General features: G+C 49.9%; 1 protein-coding gene across 2 annotated transcripts in view; it reads right to left on the bottom strand.

The window, feature by feature from the left end:
- The window catches only part of OTULINL (OTU deubiquitinase with linear linkage specificity like), a 30,789-nt gene extending 12,236 nt beyond the window's left edge, over nucleotides 1-18,553 (bottom strand). For both annotated transcript variants that reach the window (XM_047094001.1, XM_047093992.1), the window contains exon 1: nucleotides 18,383-18,553. In XM_047094001.1, the coding sequence (XP_046949957.1) occupies nucleotides 18,383-18,452 (70 nt within the window). In that variant the 5' untranslated portion in view covers nucleotides 18,453-18,553. The remainder of the gene's footprint in view (nucleotides 1-18,382) is intronic.
- Nucleotides 18,554-19,278: the final 725 nt, after the last annotated feature.

The raw sequence follows: 19,278 nt of genomic DNA on the forward strand, positions 1-19,278 counted from the left end.
TTCTATTCCACTGGTCTATGTGTCTGTTTTGTGCCAATACCATGTGGTCTTGATGATTACAACTTTGTGGTAGAGGCTAAAGTCTGGGATTGTGATGCCTACTGCTTTGGTTTTCTTTTTCAACATTACTTTGCCCATTGGGGGTCTTTGTGGTTCCATACACATTTTAGGATTGTTTGTTCTAGCTCTGAGAAGAATGCTGGTACAATTTTGATTGGGATTACATTGAATGTGTAGATTGCTTTGGGTAGTATTGACGTTTTAACAATATTTATTCTTCCAATTCATGAGCACGGAATGTTTTCCCATTTCTTTGTGTCTTCTTCAATTTTCTTCCAATTCATGAGCACGGAATGTTTCCCCATTTCTTTGTGTCTTCTTCAATTTCCTTCATAAGCTTTCTATAGTTTTCAGCATACAGATCTTTTACATCTTTGGTAGGTTTATTCGTAGGTATTTTATGGTTCTTGGTGCAATTGTAAATGGGATCGATTTCTTGATTTCTCTTTCTGTCGCTTCATTGTCGGTGTATAGAAATGCAACTGATTTCTGTACATTGACTTTGTATCCTGCGACTTTGTTGAATTCATGTTATCAGTTTTAGCAGATTTTAGTGGAGTCTTTTGGGTTTTCCAGGTAGAGTACCATGTCATCTGCAAAAAGTAAAAGTCTGACTACTTCTTTGACAATTTCGATGCCTTTTATTTCATTTTGTTGTTTGATTGCTGATGCTAGGACTTCCAACACTATGCTAAACAACAGCGGTGAGATGGACATCCCTGTCGTGTTCCTGATCTCAGGGGGAAGTTCTCAGTTTAAAAGAACATTTTCAAAAACAGGTACTCATCTGTTTAGAACAATTAGTTAGCTGTTCACTATACATTTACTCCTGCCTAGATATTTAGTAAAACTTTGTGTGAGTTGTTTAAAAATGTACAGCTAATAAATAAAAAACTCAATAAAAAAATGTAAAAAAATGTAAAGCTATACTGCCTTTACATCTACAATTTAGATTTTTATTAATTCAGTGATTTCTCAACTGTGAAAAATTCTCACATGTGTAAATAATTTTAGTAAGTCCTTAAATTCAGGAAAAACTAGAACTTTGTCTACGCGACACATAATTTCTTTTAACGTATTTATAAACTTTTCCTAGAAAAATGAATATTACACATGATTTTAGTTTGTTTTTTCTCTTCATACACATTAGACATCTTTTCATTTAACTACACATAGATCTACATTATTCTTTTTAAAGAATGCATAATATTTTAGTATACATATAGACCATCACATGGGGTGCCTGAGTGGCTCTGTTGGTTAAGTGTCCGACTCTTGATTTTGGCTCAGATCATGATCTCATGGTTCATGGGATCGAGCCCTGCACTGGGATCTGTGCTGATAGCACGGAGCATGCTTGGGATTCTCCCTCTCCCTCTTTCTCTCTCTACTCTTCCCCCACTCTCTCTCTCTCAAAAAAAAAAAAAAAAAAAAGATAGACAATCATATATGTAACATAATCACTGCCTCACCAATAAACCATTTGGATTATTTCCCATTTTTCACTCTTACAAACACTGCTGAGAAAGACATCTTCCAATAGTCCTTACGGACTCATGGTAGCTTTTAGGATAATTTCCAAAAGGGGAAACTTTGGATCAAGGGGTGTGTACATTTGTAGTTTTGACAGATATTGCCAAAGCACCCTCCAAAACAAACCATCAACTAACACCCCCTTATGTGTATGAGCGTCCCTGTGTCCCTAAACACCAGTTCCAGTCGTGATTTCTCACAGCCGTCCACATTTCTGTAGGAACGCATTCACATTTCTTCTTCCAGGAAGCCTTTTAGAGCATCTGCCCATTTCCCACTGGGTGGCGCTCGTGTTTGTGTGGACTCAGAGGGCCTGCGGTCACTGAGGTGGGGTCTGGCTGCCGCACCCTCCATGGGGCAACACCGCTCTCATCTGTCACAGACTCTAACCAACCCACTGTAGTCTCGGGGTTACTTCCAGGCCTTTTGGGACCCTTGATTTGAGACCCCCTAAGCCAGGGCCTTCTCCTGAGCATGAGGCCACTCCATGGCAGCTGCCCAGGGCTTCCACAGGACCCACTACAGATTGTGGCTCTCCTCACTCCTACACACACACAACACACTTCCTTAGCCTAATGCCCTCATCCTTGAAATTAAGCCCTGCCTCCAACCCAGAAAAGGGATATGATCAACTTATTAGAAAAAAACACGTGAGGGCTCAGTACGCCTTTTCCGTGCAAACCTAGACTACAAACTTAAACTCCTGGCTTCCCCCTACCTAACTGGCACAGTTTTTGGTCAAGTGACTCAAACCAAAGAAGGACCAGGGTGCATGAACAGGGCGGCTGGTGTGGGTGCCAGGGAGCGACCCGGAGGAGGGAACCCATAAGTCCCGTGCAAGCGGCTGCAGCTCACACAGTCCTGAGGTGTTTGTACAATATATGAAAATATTATAAGGAGTGGGGCTTCTTCATCTAAGGAGAGGAAGTGCAGTGTTTTAGTAGGAAAAAGTATGGCTCCATTGATAATTAAAATAGCTACAGTTGGAATTTCGCTATAAGCCAGAGCCCCTTATGGGCTTTCCAGGCGTTCTCTTGGGTCACCTGGGTGGCTCAGTCCATTAAGCGTCCAACTCTTGGTTTAGGCTCAGGTCATGATCTCATGATTCGTGAGTCCGAGCCCCGTGTCAGGCTCTGAGCTGACAGCAGAGAGCCTGCTTGGGATTCTCTCTCCCTCTCTCTGCACACCGCCCCCTCACCCCACACCCCGCACATGTGCGCTTTCTCTCGCTCTCACTCTCTCTCAACATAAATAAATACACTTAAAAAAAATAAAGTAATTCTCTCATTTGCTCCTGCAAACACTGCCCCACCCCCATCCCGGCCCTGCTCCTACACTGGTGACTTCTTGGGCTTCTGTTTCTCCACCTGGGGATCGAAACACAATGCAACAGTGCCTGGAACACAGGAAGTGCCATGCTGGCCCTCCTGATCCTTCCTGCAGAGTCACATGGTAGGGGAAGGAGGGCATGGGCGGAGTGGTTTCTGCCTCTGGAGTGGCCGGTTGTGAGGGTGGGTGGAAATGTTAGGGAAGCGCGGAGCAAGCCGTCTGGCAAAGCCTGAGTCCCTAGTCTGTGTTGATCACTATTTTTATTGCTACTACTGTAACCACCCTTATTCTGCAGATGAGGATGCGAGGGAGAGAGAGATTAAATATGTAAGTGGTAAAGCTGGAATCCCAAGACAGGGCAATGCGGTGCCAACACTGAGTGCCTTATCACTTGGCTGTCCTGCCTGTGAACTGTGCAGCTGAGTAAGTCTTCAAATTAACTTTGCTGCAGCAAGTGGAATTAAGACTCTTTAAAAAGAGAATTAAAATCAATTTTTCCCGCGCGTGTCAACAACTGGTTTACAACTCAAAAGCAACAGCCATAGGCAAGAATACCACGAATGAGGTGCCTTGCAAAATACGATCACAAACATGACTTGGATGATCTCATGAGTCAAATCTCATCTCCCCAAATACAGCTGAGGGGGGATTAAAGTCTCTCATGGCAGGATCTTCACGGGGGAATCCCCCGTCCGCCAGCCCAGGGAGAGAATTCAGGGAGGATTCAGCCCTGGCCCAGCCTCCCCTCCCCTGCCCAAGAGGACCCGGGCTTGGGTGAGGCTTTACCCTGACAAACAGGAAGGAGGGCAAGGCCCCACCAGTGATCTGGTCATTGAACACAATACAGAGAGGAAGGAGGACGAGGACCTCCCAGAAATAAGGGATGGGGGCAGGTTTTGGTGATGAAGAATCTCCAGGAAGCGAAAAGGAGAGGAAGAGAACAGAAGCACCGTCAGAATTATGGGTTTGGCCCTCTTTCAGGTTCGTCAAGAGACAAAAAACCCAGTGTCTTTTCAGGACTTTTGGAATGGACAACCCGGGTGGTGGCTGAAATGAGGCCGCCATGCATTTCTGTCCTATTGGAAAGTGGATTAATTAGGCCTCACACATCCCCCCAATCTTCAGCACGAAGACACGCGAGAGACCCCAACCCATACTGTGGGAAGAAGTCATACTTAAGTAGCTGAGATATCCTGGAGTAACTGCACCAGAGCCTCCTGAAGTCAACAACGCGGCTATCTGAACATAAAATCTGATCTGCCATCACTCAAACTATATATGGCAGATGAGACCACTGACTAGAACTGAAAAGAGAAAAAAAAAAAAGCCACCTTTTTGTGGTAAAATTCTACTTAGAGTTTTTTCCATTCTCTAAAATGTACCAAAGCCGAAATAATTCAAACATTAAAACAGGAAACCAAAAAGAAAAAAAGAAAAAGAAAAAGAGCCCTGAAAACAAAACCAAAACTCACTGAAGAGCCGGAAACAGAGTGATTATGCACACGGCAGCTCCCCCCGGGAGCCCTGGGCTCCTTCTCGTGGAAACTCCTCAGTGTCTCCTTCGCCCTAGAAACTTCCAGCGACTTCCTGGGCCCAGGCAGCCCATCCATTCCTGCCTCTACTTGTCTCCCAATCTTACTCATGGTACAGCAGTCCACGGCGCCTTCTCCCCGCACACGTCCACACAGCCAACCGCATCTGGCTGTTGACTTTCTCCTGAAGCAGATCAGGGGCTACCCAGTGGGCCACAGAAGGGGGAGACTAGGCCTGAGCCAAAAGACCTAAAAGGCGATTTAACTTAGAAATTTGAGAGCACAGGGAGCGAAGAAATATGTGTATTAATGTCATCTTGTTAAAAACAACATTCAAGGTAAAAGATACTAATGTAATTTAATGACTTCAACAGCCCCTCCATGTGCATCAATAGCACGTTATGGTTATTTAGCAGGAGGTAGGGGAGAGAGCGCCCGAGAGAGACTGCCGGATCCGGGAGCAGAGGGGAGCCTGGGGCGGGGGTGGAGGGGGGGAGCCCCAGGACAGCTCCCACTCTCTGCCGCCAGGGACAGAGGGAGCGACACAGACGTTTCAGAGGCGTTGGTAAACTTTTCACTTTTCTGAGCGGAGTTGTGGAACACCACCCGCTCTGAAAAAGTGAAGGTGGCTTCAGGGGTATCCTAACCAAAGGTTAGTACTGCAGAGAGGTGTCATCAGAAACCCCATGGTGCCATGGACCCAGGAGGATCAGGGAAGGCCTTCCTTTCTCCTGCTAGCCCTTCCCTGGTTATACTTCCTTCCCCTAAACCCTCACCCCGGGCTGGCAGGTAGTGAAAGTCACATGCTCTGTCCTGAAGGAGCTCATGGTCAGGTGGCACAATGCCCTCCCATCAGGAAAGGCTCCTGGCCGGCTTGTCCAGGCCCACAGAGCCCCGACCCGCACACCCCACGGTCAGCACATCTGGGGGGGGGGGCGCGTGTCTCACTGCAGGGACTCAGAATAACAGCAGGGCCTGTGGACTGGATGTAGACACGGCAGGCAGGCCTCCATCCCCAAGCGGGTCACCTCTCTCTGGGGTTAACTGTGAGAAACCAAGAGGCTGGGGAATAAAGCAACATAATGTACGTGAGTCCAAACAAATAAACTAAGCGGGACGTAAGCCCAAGGGTAAACACACAGAACAAATCCCGGGAGGTCGGCAAAGTGTCTCTGGAGCGTGGGGAGACCACGAGAGAGGTTTTACAAGTCAGCACAGCCGTGGAAAGGACTACGCTTAAGTGGTCTTGCTTCTTGAAAAATCACAGGCTAGCTCTTTGTTTTCAGTTACAGAGGAAATATTCAGAAAAAAATATCCTCTTAACAAGTGCGAGGTCAAAGGACTTTGTAAGCTTTTGTAAATTTCAGTATGAATTCTGCTCAACTAAGAAATGACAGTCTTCGACTCAGTAAAGAACTATAACCAAAAAGTGCAAGATCGGTATCACTGAGGAAGACAGCCACCAAGGGGAAGGTTTTTATCTTGAAAGTCATGATCAGTGAGACATTCAGCTGTAGCCCTGTCATGCAACCCACTTAGGCTCGGAGCACAATCCCCACGGGACGGGGCATGTTTTTACCCAAGGCTCCTGTTAAACTGAGCGTCAGTAAATACAACAGGAAACTGCTCCTTGCCAAACACTAACGGGGCTCTGGTGTGTGTGTGCGTGTCTGTAACAATGTCATAGCTCAGAGTTTTTCCATTTACTAGGGCAAAGTTCAGGGGTGTTAATTGCAACCCATCACTTTAAAAGAGAGGTTAAATTTTCTAATCATGCGTAGGGGATTTTGAACCCTCCCAGCTATAAAAATACAAAAGCTGGAGGTGGGATAGGCTTCTGTGGACCAGCAAGTTGTAACTCCTCCTCTGGAGAAAAATCTCAGCACGCCAGGATCACTTGCTCCACCCAGACACTCTCCTTGGCCCTGATCTGGCGAAACAAGCCAGAGACTCTGTCTGTCTGAAAACCACTTTCTAGCTGTAGGACCTCAGACAAACCACTGAGCTTCAAGGATCTCGAAACATCTCTCTAATGGAGAAGACCATAGCGGTAACAGACGGTTAGATGAAAGCAAACGCCAGCCACGAAAGTGTGCTTGTAACCACAGAGGCACAGTGCAAATGGAAACTCTCCCACTGAGTCCCTGTGAGCCTCCACCTCTGGGGGTGGGAACTCACTTCCGTTGGTGGGAGACCATCTTCTTTTCGGGAATATTTCTCTCTTTATTGATCAAAGTCTATTGTTAGTCAATGAATATAGATTAAGCTCCTCCTGCAGGCAGAACACTGGGCCAAGAGCTGATGCTACAATTGCAAACAGAAGGCTGACCTCTCCTCGTGTGTCTGGGGCACGACCCAGGCAATGCTCCACAGAAACGTGGCTCCATCAGCAGAGGTACCACGGGTACCCGACCTAGTCCCACGTGAGCTAGAGCAGAGAGCCAGCGGGTATGGCAACAGTTCACAAGGCCAGGAAAGCAAGGGCCTTTAGACCCTTTAGAGATGCTGGTGTTACCTGAAAAGCAGGGAAAGTTCCTGAGCAAGAGGCTGGTGCGGTCAGACCTGAAACCAAGCTTGAATCGTTATTGCTTGGAGTCATGAGGATCATGTCAGATGACTCTTCTATGCGACACCTTTAAGTCTTTCACAGAATCACAGAATGCTTTGGGTGAAGGCGCTGGAGTTCTACTTGTTCTCCAAGGCCTGATTCACACCAGTCCCTCTGCAGAGCAGTGTAGACAGAGTGCTGTCCCCACCCCCGCCCCTGGCCACCGCACTCTGTCTACACTGCAGGTCAGTTAGGCATATTCGTGACTGTGTCCTCTGCTGGCCTGGAAACACCTCTGAGGTGAAAGCTGAATCCTAATTTGCTGCGGACCTGGTCATCCGACGGCCTGTCGTGTACACCCCTTCATCTCTGAGGTGGAGAAACTGAAGCCCAGAGAAAGCAAGTAGAAGTCTGAACTTGAACCAACAGGTTCTGACTCAAGGTCAGTGCCCTTTCAATTAACCTCATAACTGCCTTCCCGGGGCAATTCTCTCCCAAGAATTCAAAACAACTGTAGAAGGCAGCTATCATTTCCATTGTGCCTGCTTCTCGTTGTCTCAACCAGTCCTCGTATGACACGGGCTCGAAGGGGTCTCTTCGTCGTCCAGGTCACTCTCCTCCGAACCCATGCCACACTAAAGGGAGACCACAGGACAGAACGCAATGTCCTGAGTGTGACCCCCCAGGAGACAATCCAAAAACATGACCACTCCTTCATGCTCGGTCAGGGGTCGGCCAGTTTTCTTGTATAGGGTCAGAGAGTATCTTAGGCTTTCCTGCCATCTGGTCTCTGTGTCAAGTACCCAAATGGGCCCTGACAGAAAAACAACCATTAGACAATACACAGTGAGGCTGTGTTCCAAGAAAACCTTATTTACAGACACCGAAATCCAAAGTTCATGTAAGTTTTACAGGTGAGGAAGTGGCATTCTTTTGAGTTTTTTTCCTTTCTGACCATTAAAAAAAAAAGTCAAAACCATTCTTAGCTCACAGGCCATATAAAAACGGAGCGGAACCAGATTCAGCCCATGGACTGTGCTTTGCCGAACCCTGTTCTAGACGATACGCTCCAAGTAATGCATCCAGCCTGAGATTGTATCAGTCAGTTTCGTACAGCTGAGAAACAAAAAGCCCTCCACTCACAAGTAGCCTGCCATCAACTAAAAGCCCCGTTGCTGGAGTGAGTGTCCCCAGCCTTCGAAGGGGGAGGCAGGGATCTGCACTTTTATCCCACCGTCCTTCAGATTTCCAGCTGGAGGTGCTTTCCAGGAGCCCTGGCTCCGCCCTCTGCCCCAGCCTTCACTCGCCTGACTGACTCCTTCCCAAGCACCACGCCTGATGGCAGGTTGGGAGCTACTGCTCAGCTCAGCCCCTCCTCCACCCTCCAGAGAGGGCCTCGGGCCTGACCTTTTAGGTGTGAGCTCAGCTCGGGCATGGCTAGCAAGCCCATCTGGCCACACAAGTGGAACTTGTGGGTTTTATCACTGAGCTGACATTTAAAAAAAAAATTGTGTTTTTAACGTTTATTTTTTTGAGAGAGAGAGAGAGATGGAGTGTGAGCAGGGGAGGGGCAGAGAGGGAGACATAGACTCCAAAGCAGGCTCCAGGCTCCGAGCTGTCAGCACAGAGCCTGATGTGGGGCTCGGACCCATGAACCATGAGATGATGGCCTGAGCCGAAGTTGGGCACTTAACCAACTGAGCCACCGAGGTGCCTCCTAGGCTAACATTTTAAAAATCTCTGACTCCTGTGTCCACCTTTCAGTTCGGCCAGGACCCGGGAAGGGAAGCAAGGGGGTGATCACGTGTGCCGGCTCCAAGCTTTTTAGACCAGGAGCAGACACGTAACCCCACGCAAGTTCATGTTCCTGGATCTGGTTCACCGCCTCAACCCGCCAGGGCTTTGGTGGTGTACTCTCAACTCTTAGACCTTTATAATTTTTTTAAGGTTTATTTATATTTGAAAGAGATTGAGAGAGAGAGAGAGAGAGAGAGGCAGTGCACGAGTCGGGGAGGAGCAGACAGAGAGGGAGACCGAATCCAAAGCAGGCTCCAGGCTCCGAGCTGTCAGCACAGCCCAACAAGGGGCTTGAACTCAGGAGCCTTGAGGTCATGACCTGAGTGGAACGGACTGAGCCACCCAGGCGCCCTCACTCTTAGACCTTTCACCTCCCAATCATTTACGAAATGTGACCAGGAGAGAACTATGGGTACACTCAGACAAGTCACCCTTCACTTTTGCCCCGAGGTGATTTTTCCATTAATCAGAACCATTTGGGCTCTGTTGCTAGTGGTTACTAATCCTTCTAATTGGCTTCCCTTCCCAAAGCCATTTTCCACTCCTTAGCCAGTGGTGTTTTTTGTTTGTTTGCTTGGTTTTTCTTGCTTTTTTACATGCAATGGGTGTGTCAGCTCCCATTTAAAAATCTGGCTTTTCTTCTTCCTCTCCCTCTTCTCCTTCTCCTTTCTCCCTCTTCCTCCTTCGCTGCCTCCTCCCCTTATTATTTTGGCTTTTCTTACTTGTAGGAAAGAATCGAACCCCATGAAGTGAGCTGGAAAAGCCTGTAAATGAGGTGTGAGAGAGGTAATCGTGCCTCACCCCTCGCCCCATCCTAGCCAAAAGTCATGGGGCACCAGTTCTGGAACCAGGAACCAGCCACACCATGTAACTCACAAACCCTAGGGACTGAGAAGTGGAGGTGGGCGCACCCCGGACGGAGGCACAAAGCAGAGCCCCTCTCTCCTCCCCAGGTCTTCCTTCCTCTCTCCTTTCACCGCCCCCTCCACCTTTACGTGGCCTTTTAGGTCTGCTCTCCACAGAAGAGACCTTCGAAACAAACTCATCAGAGCCTCCGGACCAGCAACATCCCTGCCGCCCGAGGCACTTAGGAATACAGATCCGCGGGCGGCATCATCTGTACTCTGCGAGGTCCCCAGCAATCTGCACGCACGCCCAAGTCTCAGGGGCACTGGGACGGGGCGGAGGATCTCCCTTGCCCCGGGTCCACCTGTGCATTTCCTGATGTACTGGGCTGAGGCCCAGGCCCCCCGTCTTTTGTCAAGTTCCCAGGTGATTCCGATGTGTTGCCAGCGCTGAGAAACCCGCTGGGGAGTAGGGGCCTCCTCCATCCTCGGCCGTCTCTGTCTTCTCAAGTCATATATTATCACATGCCGGTTAATTTCCGAAATTTCCGTTAGGAGAAATCATGCCAGACAGAGTCTCACTCGTCACAAGAAGTGTTGCCTGTGTTGTGTGGCGCCTGGGTGGCGTAGTCAGTTGAGCGTCCAACCCTTGGCTCGGGCCACGATCGCGAGGTTCGTGAGTTTGAGCCCCGCAGTGGGCTCTGTGCTGACGGTGTGGAGCCTGCTTGGGCTTCTCTCTCTCCTCTCAGCCCCTCTCCCACTTGCGCGTGCTCTCTCTCTCCCAAAATACATAAATAAGTAAACACTGAAAAAAAAAAGACATGTTGCTTGTGTTTTGTGCCTCTTTGCTTTCAGCCAACAGGAGGGGCTAGTTTTACTAGTCAGTTGTTTTTCCGTGGCAGAGCTACGCCTATGGAAAGAGAGACTGTGCTGAAATTAAAATGAAAGGAACCTGACCATTAATGTGGCCTCCAGCAAGGGTGACCAATGCATCCCGGCCTGCCTGGGACTCTCCGAGTTTTAGCACTGAAAGTTCCACATCCCAGGACATCCCTGTGGCAGGCACGCCACGGCGGTCACCCTTCCTCTGGGGCCCCATGCGTTCTGACCCTGATTCTTCCCCATTCTGTCCCCTCTGCCGTTTGCTCAAGAGGACGGGCTGTGAGTTCCTCCGTGAGAGCCCTCTCTGCCTCCCGCCTGCCTTCGCCCCTGCTTTCTTCTGCCTGTAATACCCTCCACTCGACTCTTTCTCCAGCTGTCAGCTCCAATGTCACTTCCTGTGGCAAAGCCTCTGACCCTTTCCCTCCCCCCGGGCTTGCTCAAGTCCCCGTTACTCTCTCTCAGCACACGGCGTCTCTTCCCTTCGCGGCACTTAGCACGGTTTACACAACCGTGTCTGTGTTTGATCAGTGTCTGCCTCCCCACGTAGGTAAACGTCTTAAGGACGGGGATTGTGTCTGTTTTCTCCCTGCTTTCTTGGTGCCTAGGCACCGGGCAGACGGCTAATAAATATCCGTTGAATAAGGAAAAGGATTTCAGGTAATCAGGATCCAGTCCATGCGTCTCCACGACAGGCACTGAGAGCTTCCCTCAGTATCTGTTCTCTCTTCCTCCGTAGAAATAAAATCCTGACTTTGAGCCGGCGACGTGGCTACTTGAATAAAGGCCACATTTCCTCCTCCCCAGGTGCTGGGTGTAGCTGTGTGAGTGGATTCTCAGAAGCATTATGTGCAGTTTTCGGAAGGCTCTGCGGAGGGGAGCATACTCCTCGTCCTCCTCCCTCTCCACCAGCTGGAATGTAAGTGTGGTGACTGGCGTTCGGCGGCCGTCTTGGACCACGAAGTAGCTAGTCATGGAAGCCATGCACCGTGGAAATGACCCGGAGGAGCTGGGCCCCTGGCAACGTGGAGCCCATTTCTGGCCCTGGAAGAGGGGGCCACCTTCGAGCGGTGACACGAGAAGAATAAACTTGACTCACTTATTTGGGGTCGTTCCGTTATCCCACTATACCTAATCCTAACTAATGGCCTCTGTCTTGGTGGTCCACTTGGAACACGTATGTCAGAAACAGTGAGCCACCAGTGTGTTTTCTGTTCCCTTAATTACACTCATGTAAATACGAAGCAGGAAATGAGAATGTGAAGCGGTCACCTAGTGGGATGGCTTGAGGACAGTGGAACGAACAGGCACCAGGGAGTCAGGAACCCACGGTCTGGTCCACCTCAGTTTCCTCCCCTGTGAACAAGCATAGGGAGGCCAGGCCATTAACTGCCATTTCCCGTCATCCACCACAGGGCCCTTCATGTTAACTTGTTTCAGGGTTATGTTGGAGGAACAGTCACGTTGGGGCACAAGGCACAGGATTTTAAGTAGCTGTGAAGCAAGTGAGGTTCAACTATACTTTAAAGCATCACTCAAAACAGGGCGCCCAGGGGCGCCTGGGTGGCGCAGTCGGTTAAGCGTCCGACTTCAGCCAGGTCACGATCTCGCGGTCCGTGAGTTCGAGCCCCGCGTCAGGCTCTGGGCTGATGGCTCGGAGCCTGGAGCCTGTTTCCGATTCTGTGTCTCCCTCTCTCTCTGCCTCTCCCCCGTTCATGCTCTGTCTCTCTCTGTCCCAAAAATAAATAAAAAAACGTTGAAAAAAAAATTTAAAAAAACAGGGCGCCTGGGTGGCTCAGTTGGTTGAGCGTCTGACTTCGGCTCAGGTCATGATCTCACGGTTCTGTGAGTTTGAGCCCCGCGTTGGGCTCCGTGCTGTAGGCACGGAGTCTGCTTTGGACCCCCTGTCCCTCCCCCCTCTGCCCCTCCCCTGCTTGCACACTCTCTAACACAAATAAACCTTAAAAAAAAAAAAAATTACTCAAAACCTGCACCATAGGAAAGATGCCCTGTAGGTACAGAAGTTACACGAGACTGTGACAAATCGGCAACTACTCCAACCCTTAGAAGCCATGCTCGATTCTACAGACTCTCACACCAGCGTTTCCCCGGAGGTGACCAGTTTCTAAAAAAAATGGCAAGAATATTTTTTTTTTTAAAGGAAGGCTGAGAAGGAAACTGGGAGGGAGGGAAAAGGAGAGCTGTACCTTCACAGGTTACCGGCTCCACATTTTGAATGAATGAATCAATGAGGCATAAATGGGAGAATACACTGGAATAGTCAAGCGAGAAGAACAAGACAGCACAGGTCAACGAGCATTTGCCGTACCAGCCCTCTATCCCAACCGTCAGCTGGGCTTAACAAAAGTGAGTTTAACAAATATTTAAAAAACAAAATGGAGACATCGTGGGTGAAACTGATCTCATAAACTCTCTAGGTTTGAGTGATTTTTCTCTCTACCTTAGATTGCAGGAGAAGGATCGACATACCCGAGTCTTACGCTGCTTCAGGTGCAAAACTGAGGGACCCGACGCTTCTAGTAATAATTCCATTGGCTACAATGGCTTTTCGAGGTAAGGGGCCAACCTCATCCTTAGCTACAAACAGTTGAACTCCAAGTTCATTTTTAAAATGCCCAGTAAAGGGCTGATGGCTTGGAGCCTGGAGCCTGCTTCTGATTCTGTGTCTCCCTCTCTCTCTGCCCCTCCCCCATTCATGCTGTGTCTCTCTCTGTCTCAAAAATAAATAAACATTAAAAAAAAAGTTTAAAAAAAAAATAAAAAAATAAAAAAATAAAATAAAATGCCCAGTAAAATGACAAAAGGCTGGCATCAGTGCCATCCAGCCCTTTATATCTAGATGGCACCTGATTACATCAAGTCCGTGCCAGCACTGGCTCGCCATCTCTCCCACTTCCCCTTTCCTATCAGCCGTCCTGCTTCCTCCAAGATTTCTACCTGTCCTAATGACCTGGGACACAGGACTTGGAAGACACAGAGTCCTCAGTTTTCCTGCCACTCTAGAGACCTCAGGAGAAAGATGAGGTCTTCCTGTCACAAGTGCACGACTATGCCCACATTGACCAGGTGTTATTCTACGACTTAGGGAGCAATCCCCTCTTTTCCAGAAAGAAGGAATTTAGTTCACTTCTCCTAAACTTGGGGGACCAAAGCCTCCGGGAACTCTCTGCCCTGACTTAGAGATGCAAGTTTTCAAAGAGCACTGCCCGAGGAGCTCCCACCACCATGTCCCCTCTCCACGTCCATCCCATTTGTACCCACCGAGGCTGTCCTGTGCCTGGAGAGAAAGTGGGGGGCTCGTGTCCACTGTAATGGGAACAAGAGAGGGCAGTATGCTTCTCTCTTTTTGACAGTTAACCCTTGACTTTGAATCAGATCCCACTTCTCTCTGAATTGGGGGAGGGAGATGGGGATCTCTTGAGAAACCGATTTTCAATTGCATTATTATTCCCTGTGCTAGAAGACTAACCCTAATATTCATAAAAGCCAGTTACAGGGAAAGCAGAGAGAGAGCTAATACGGTATTTTAAATTACTCTATATCTATCATCCACAATTCCACAGACTCAAAGTCATAGATACATGGTTATATCAACAACAAAAGGCTTACTATTAAATTCTTAATTCAGAGATTTATCGAGCATGGCACTTTACGTGCTACAGTTTCGGAGATTTTTGTTTATTACTTGAGAATCCCAGCAACAGCACTAACAGAGAATAGTCCTTAGTCTCCTAGAAATGAACATAACACCTCCTCTTATTTTAAACATGATGCCACCTGTCTCTTCTGGTTCCAATTAAATGAGAAGGTAGAAAAATGGGGTATAGATGGGCTAGGACAAGAGATTACTGGCAAAACGAGTGCATAAACAAAACACTCTTCTCTGGTGATTTATTGTGAAATAACATTTCATGTTCTTGCATTAAGTTAATTACACATCAGTAAATGCGTGTGCCACCTCAGTTCTGAGAACGGTTGTTTTAAGTAACTGAATATTTGCCAAAAGATCAAGTGGACCGGAGCCAAAGGTCAAATACACCAGCCCAATAACCAACTCGCTCTGCTCAAGATGGTGAAGGGGCTTTAATAGCTACAAAGCAGCGACCACGTATGTTGCAAGTTTCAGCTCGATCATGATGACCCTGTCATAATCTCACTTCTGTACCCCAGACCTGTGAGTTCTGTGTAGCAACAAGAAGGGTGTAAAATGGGAACCCAGCTTGAATGGCCAACAGCTGAAATGTAACCCGGAGACCAGAGCGCTCTCAGGTATAAGCCTGAGCCGAGCTTCAGGAAGCAGAAGAGGTGGAGGCTTAAGAATCGGTTGTGGGTGGAGCCACGCTGCCAGGGCTGGAATCCTGGCCACCGCTTCTTAGCTGGAAACTTTGAGCAAATTCCGTAACCGTTCCGAGCGTCAGACTGGTGGCTGTAAAGATTACATAAGACTATCCAGGGGCAGTGTCTCCGTGGCCAGCACCATAAAGAGAACTCAAATGCCTACTGTTCCCCTGGCGAGGACGACACGGGGTGCCGGAGGCACCCACCCACTCCGGGGAGCCAGATGAAAGGTCATTTTCAAATGCGTAACTGTGCCAATCGAAGATTTCTACTTAGCTAAGACGCTTGGTACCAACATTTAAATTTTACTTGGCACTTAATCCATTTCACGGAAATGCAAAAGTATAAAAGTGGGGCAAACAGGCTGGCAAAAAAAATACCAACCACGGACCATTTGGTTTTAGGCGTTCTGTTGTGTATGTTTTTAATTGCAGCATTTGGGTTTTGTTTGGTTTTGTTCCTAAGCCTCCAACCTAGGGAAATAGTTCTCTTTAAGGTTACAACTAGCACACAAAGGACCTCATCTCCTCCTGGGCACCCACTGGCCACTGCCAGCACCCCCTCTGCTCGTGGTTCAAGTCCTTGAGAGCGGAGGCTTGGAAGGCACCGGCTCTAGAATAAGATCACAATTCCTAGCACCCTCCGCAGTCTGCGTTGAGGAGGGAATGTGCACACACACCCCCACCCCGATCCTCATAACTCTTCTCGCCAGGGGCCAGCCGCCTGGTCCTTAGCTGTTCTGATCTGCCCCCTCTCCCTTTAAACACAGACGTGCTCACCAGGCAGACTCACGGGTCTACCGAGTGTGGTACCTATGACTGTCCAAGGGAATGAGGCAAAGACAGCATTCAGCGGATCAGAAACATCTGCTTTGTACGTAAAGTTATCCTTGAATGGCTTTGGAATAATGTACTCCATGGTATTGAGGAACACATCTTGTAAATAGAAAAGTCTAGGTGGGAAGTGGGAAATCTGGTATAAGTTTGCACGTCACTTGGTTTCAATAAAATAGGGATAAAAATAACAACTACGTCATGGCATAAGATAGTGATAATAATAACCCTTGAGTAAGCTAACCTTGGAGTGCTTACTACGGGCCATGCATCGTCCTAAGCTCTTTACATGTAATAAAGATAACAGCAAAATTCAAAAATATTGGCCATTACCATTACTTCTAAAATTTCTGTTTAGCATTAGACTTTTTCGCAAACAAAATCTTACTCAGAACAGCATATAAACAAGAAAGGCGGGGGCGGGGGGGCAGAGCTGCGCTCTGTGTAGCTGGAACGAGGGCACATGGCCGATGGGTCCCCCATTCCACACTGGGCATTCCTGTCACCCCAGGCGAGCGCCTAGGGACCACCACAGGGTCCTGCAGCTCCTGAGGGCCCGGTTGAAAACGTGCAGGCTTTTCTGTGAAGAACCACAACAGTTAATCACCCTGAGGCTGGCCAGAGGCACAAGGAGCCAGGAAAAACGTGGGGCACACATCCCCGCTTCAAACACCAGACTGCCAAAGGTATGCTAAGGATTTTGAGCTTCTCCTACAGTGGGCGGGTCACCCCTGCTTCCTGTTTCCTCCCGGGTCTTCTTGGGGCCTCAGGGCATTGCACCAAATCATCTTGGGCGCCATTTCCCTGTCTAGTATTCCAGTTCCGACAGTGTCTTTCCCATAACACGGTGCGCAGATGTTCAGTGCATGAGTCTCAATACCCAGTGAAAAAGAAACAGTACAACTGGCTACCAAAAAATGCTTTCCACCCCTACCCGTTCCGTGGGTTTCCTTCGGTTGCTGTCCATTTAGTTTTTATTGTCAAGTGTTACTTGTTAGCATTTGCTATGATTTCAGAAGTGAATCTGGGTCTCTCTCTTACGAAAAGAGGGGTAGGTAAAACTAACTCGCTCCCATCCTAGCTTTGGCAAGGGACTCGAAAACATTTTCACCTCCAAACATGACTGGTAAAGAAGGGAAACTATGCTCCTAAGTCCACAGAGGTTATGTGGTTATGTTTTGGAGGGGAAAAAAAAGTTTTCCATAACCTGATCCTTGAATCACATTCTTGCACTGTGCACAGGAACTACAGTCCCCACAGGCTGGAGCTGAGGAAAGAATTCCGAGTTCCCAGTGCTGGCACACCTTGAACTTGATGCATTGGAAGGAAAAATTCCTGATTGTTAGGTTAAGTCCAGAGCAGGCACCTTTCTGCCTCCCAAACCAGCTTTCTCCTGCTGAGCCCTACCCCCCCATTTCCAGCTTTGCTTTCTCTCCCAAAGTAAGGCAAAGAGAAAGGGAGGAAAAAAATCACATCATGAAAAGTTCAAATGAATACACCCACAGGAAATATTTGGCTAATTCGATTATCATTCAGGGTGCAGAAAGGTTGAAAGGGAGTTCAATTTCCAAACTTTTGAGGCTGGGAGGTAAGTCCATTACAGAATTCTAGACTGGGAGGGGTCTTATGGATCAGCTACCCCAACACGAGGACGTAGAAGTCCAGAGTGGCTGTGGCTTCCAGGCACACAGTCCTGGGCAGAATGAGGTCTAGAACTCATGTCCAGACTCCCAGAACAGCACTGTTTCCACCACACCCAACAGCTTGCTGTGTGAATCAAAAGCTCCTGCTGGGACCAAGAACCCCAGTCAATAACCAGTACTGGCACCTGCCAACTTCCCATAAACGCTGCCGTATCTGCAGCCCAAACTCGGCGCTTGTGAATCCGCACGCTCCCCCAAATCGCCGGCGGGTTCACACCCACCCCTGCGGGGGCCACCAGACAAACACGGAACGGGAACGTGCTCCTAACTGAGAAGCAGCCACGTTCATCCTCCTCGGAGCGGGGCCTGGAGGGCACAGCTGAAGCGGGGGAAGGAAAACACCCTTCACTCCTACCCCAGCTACCAACGCAGAGAGCAGAGACGCACAGCCACAGGGACTGCGCCCCCACCTCGGCGACCAGACGTGCGCGCGCGACCTGGGCCATTCTGTGCTGCTGCTCCTGTCCTTGGTGACATTTTTGTTCAACAGCCAGCTTTTCTCTCTGCTGTTCAGCAAGTCTCGACTGCTGCGAAGGTGTGGGCCACATCCTCCGCCACCAAAGCGCGAAACGCGTCAACTTCCCCCGCCACCCCGACAACAATCAAGTTCTCAGAGGGGACACCTAGAAGGGGACGCTGCCCCTCCTCGGCGGCAGAGACCGACCCCGGCCGCTGCCTGAGCCCCCCACCCCGTTCCAGCCCACCAGACGGGCTCCCTCCTCCCAGGAACCTGCCCTCCCTGCCACGGCAGGTCGCTCGCGGCCTCGACCCAAACAGATCTGCCTCCCGAGGGCGCGTTCCCATTCAGACGCGACGCGACCCCCGTCCCCGACGGCAGCCCCAACGCTGCCGGGGGTGTTTTGAGGCTGCAGCCCCCTGCCCTGGGGCGCCCCGGACCTTCCAACCCTCAGCGCGCAGGGGGACTGCCCGCGGGCCCCCTCCCCGCCCCCGGCCCGGCGCCCACCTGCCGTTGGGGCGCGAGGACCCTCCCGCTCCCGCGCCCGCACCCGCGGGGGGCTTCTCGGCGCCGCCATGCCGGCCGCGCGCTGCGGACGGGCGCGGAGCCTCCTCCGTCGGTCAGTCAGACGCCGCGGCCGCCCGCCGGCGCCGGGGATCGCTTCCCCGCGGCTGGCTGGCTCGAGAGGCGCGGGGTGGGGACCGCGGTCGGCGCTCCCGCCCGGGAGAGCCCGGGGGCCGACGGACGCGCGGGGCCGCCAATGGGAGGCCGCGGCGGAGGTGGGCGGGCTCTCGGGCGGAGATGGGCGGGGCCTCCGCGCACAGACGGGGTCTACCGTCGGCAGCTTCGGGCTCCCGGCGCTGTGCGCGCAGCGTGGAAGCCGCTCCTGGGTTCCCGGCGCTGCTCCTCCGGAGACGTCCTGGGGTTTCCACCTGGACGGATCCCGCGACCTCCCTGGCACTTTACATCGAAAGCCCATTGAGTGGGAATCAAAGAAACGTGGTGCGTGGGATGATGGGGGAGAGGGACAGGTGCCTTTTCCCTCTCCACGGCGAGGGTGCAGACGGATTGCCATCCCTGGCCGAGACAAGAACCCGCTGATGGGTCACGGCCATGGGAGGGCCAGACTGGAATCCAGATGTTGCTGTCGGCCCAGGGCCTCTTCCACTACTTAGGGCACATTTTTAAAAAAAAATCTTTATTTTCCCCTAGGTCAGCAGAACGGTTATGCTTACTCAGAAGTCACAGTGTACCTTAGTAGCCGGAATATGTGCGTTAATGACAAGATTAATCTTCTGATAAAGTGGGTTATCAAAAAGAAAAAAATAAACAGCTCAACAATAAAAAGGCGCTCACAACAAGGTTCTTTTGCCCCTGGTTTTCTATTCAGAGGGACCCTCTCT

The sequence above is a fragment of the Lynx rufus genome, unplaced genomic scaffold (assembly GCF_022079265.1).
Source record: "Lynx rufus isolate CCGP_SWC_20201006 ecotype Redwood Valley unplaced genomic scaffold, mLynRuf1.p SCAF_1, whole genome shotgun sequence".
NCBI classification, from domain to species: Eukaryota; Metazoa; Chordata; class Mammalia; order Carnivora; family Felidae; genus Lynx; species Lynx rufus.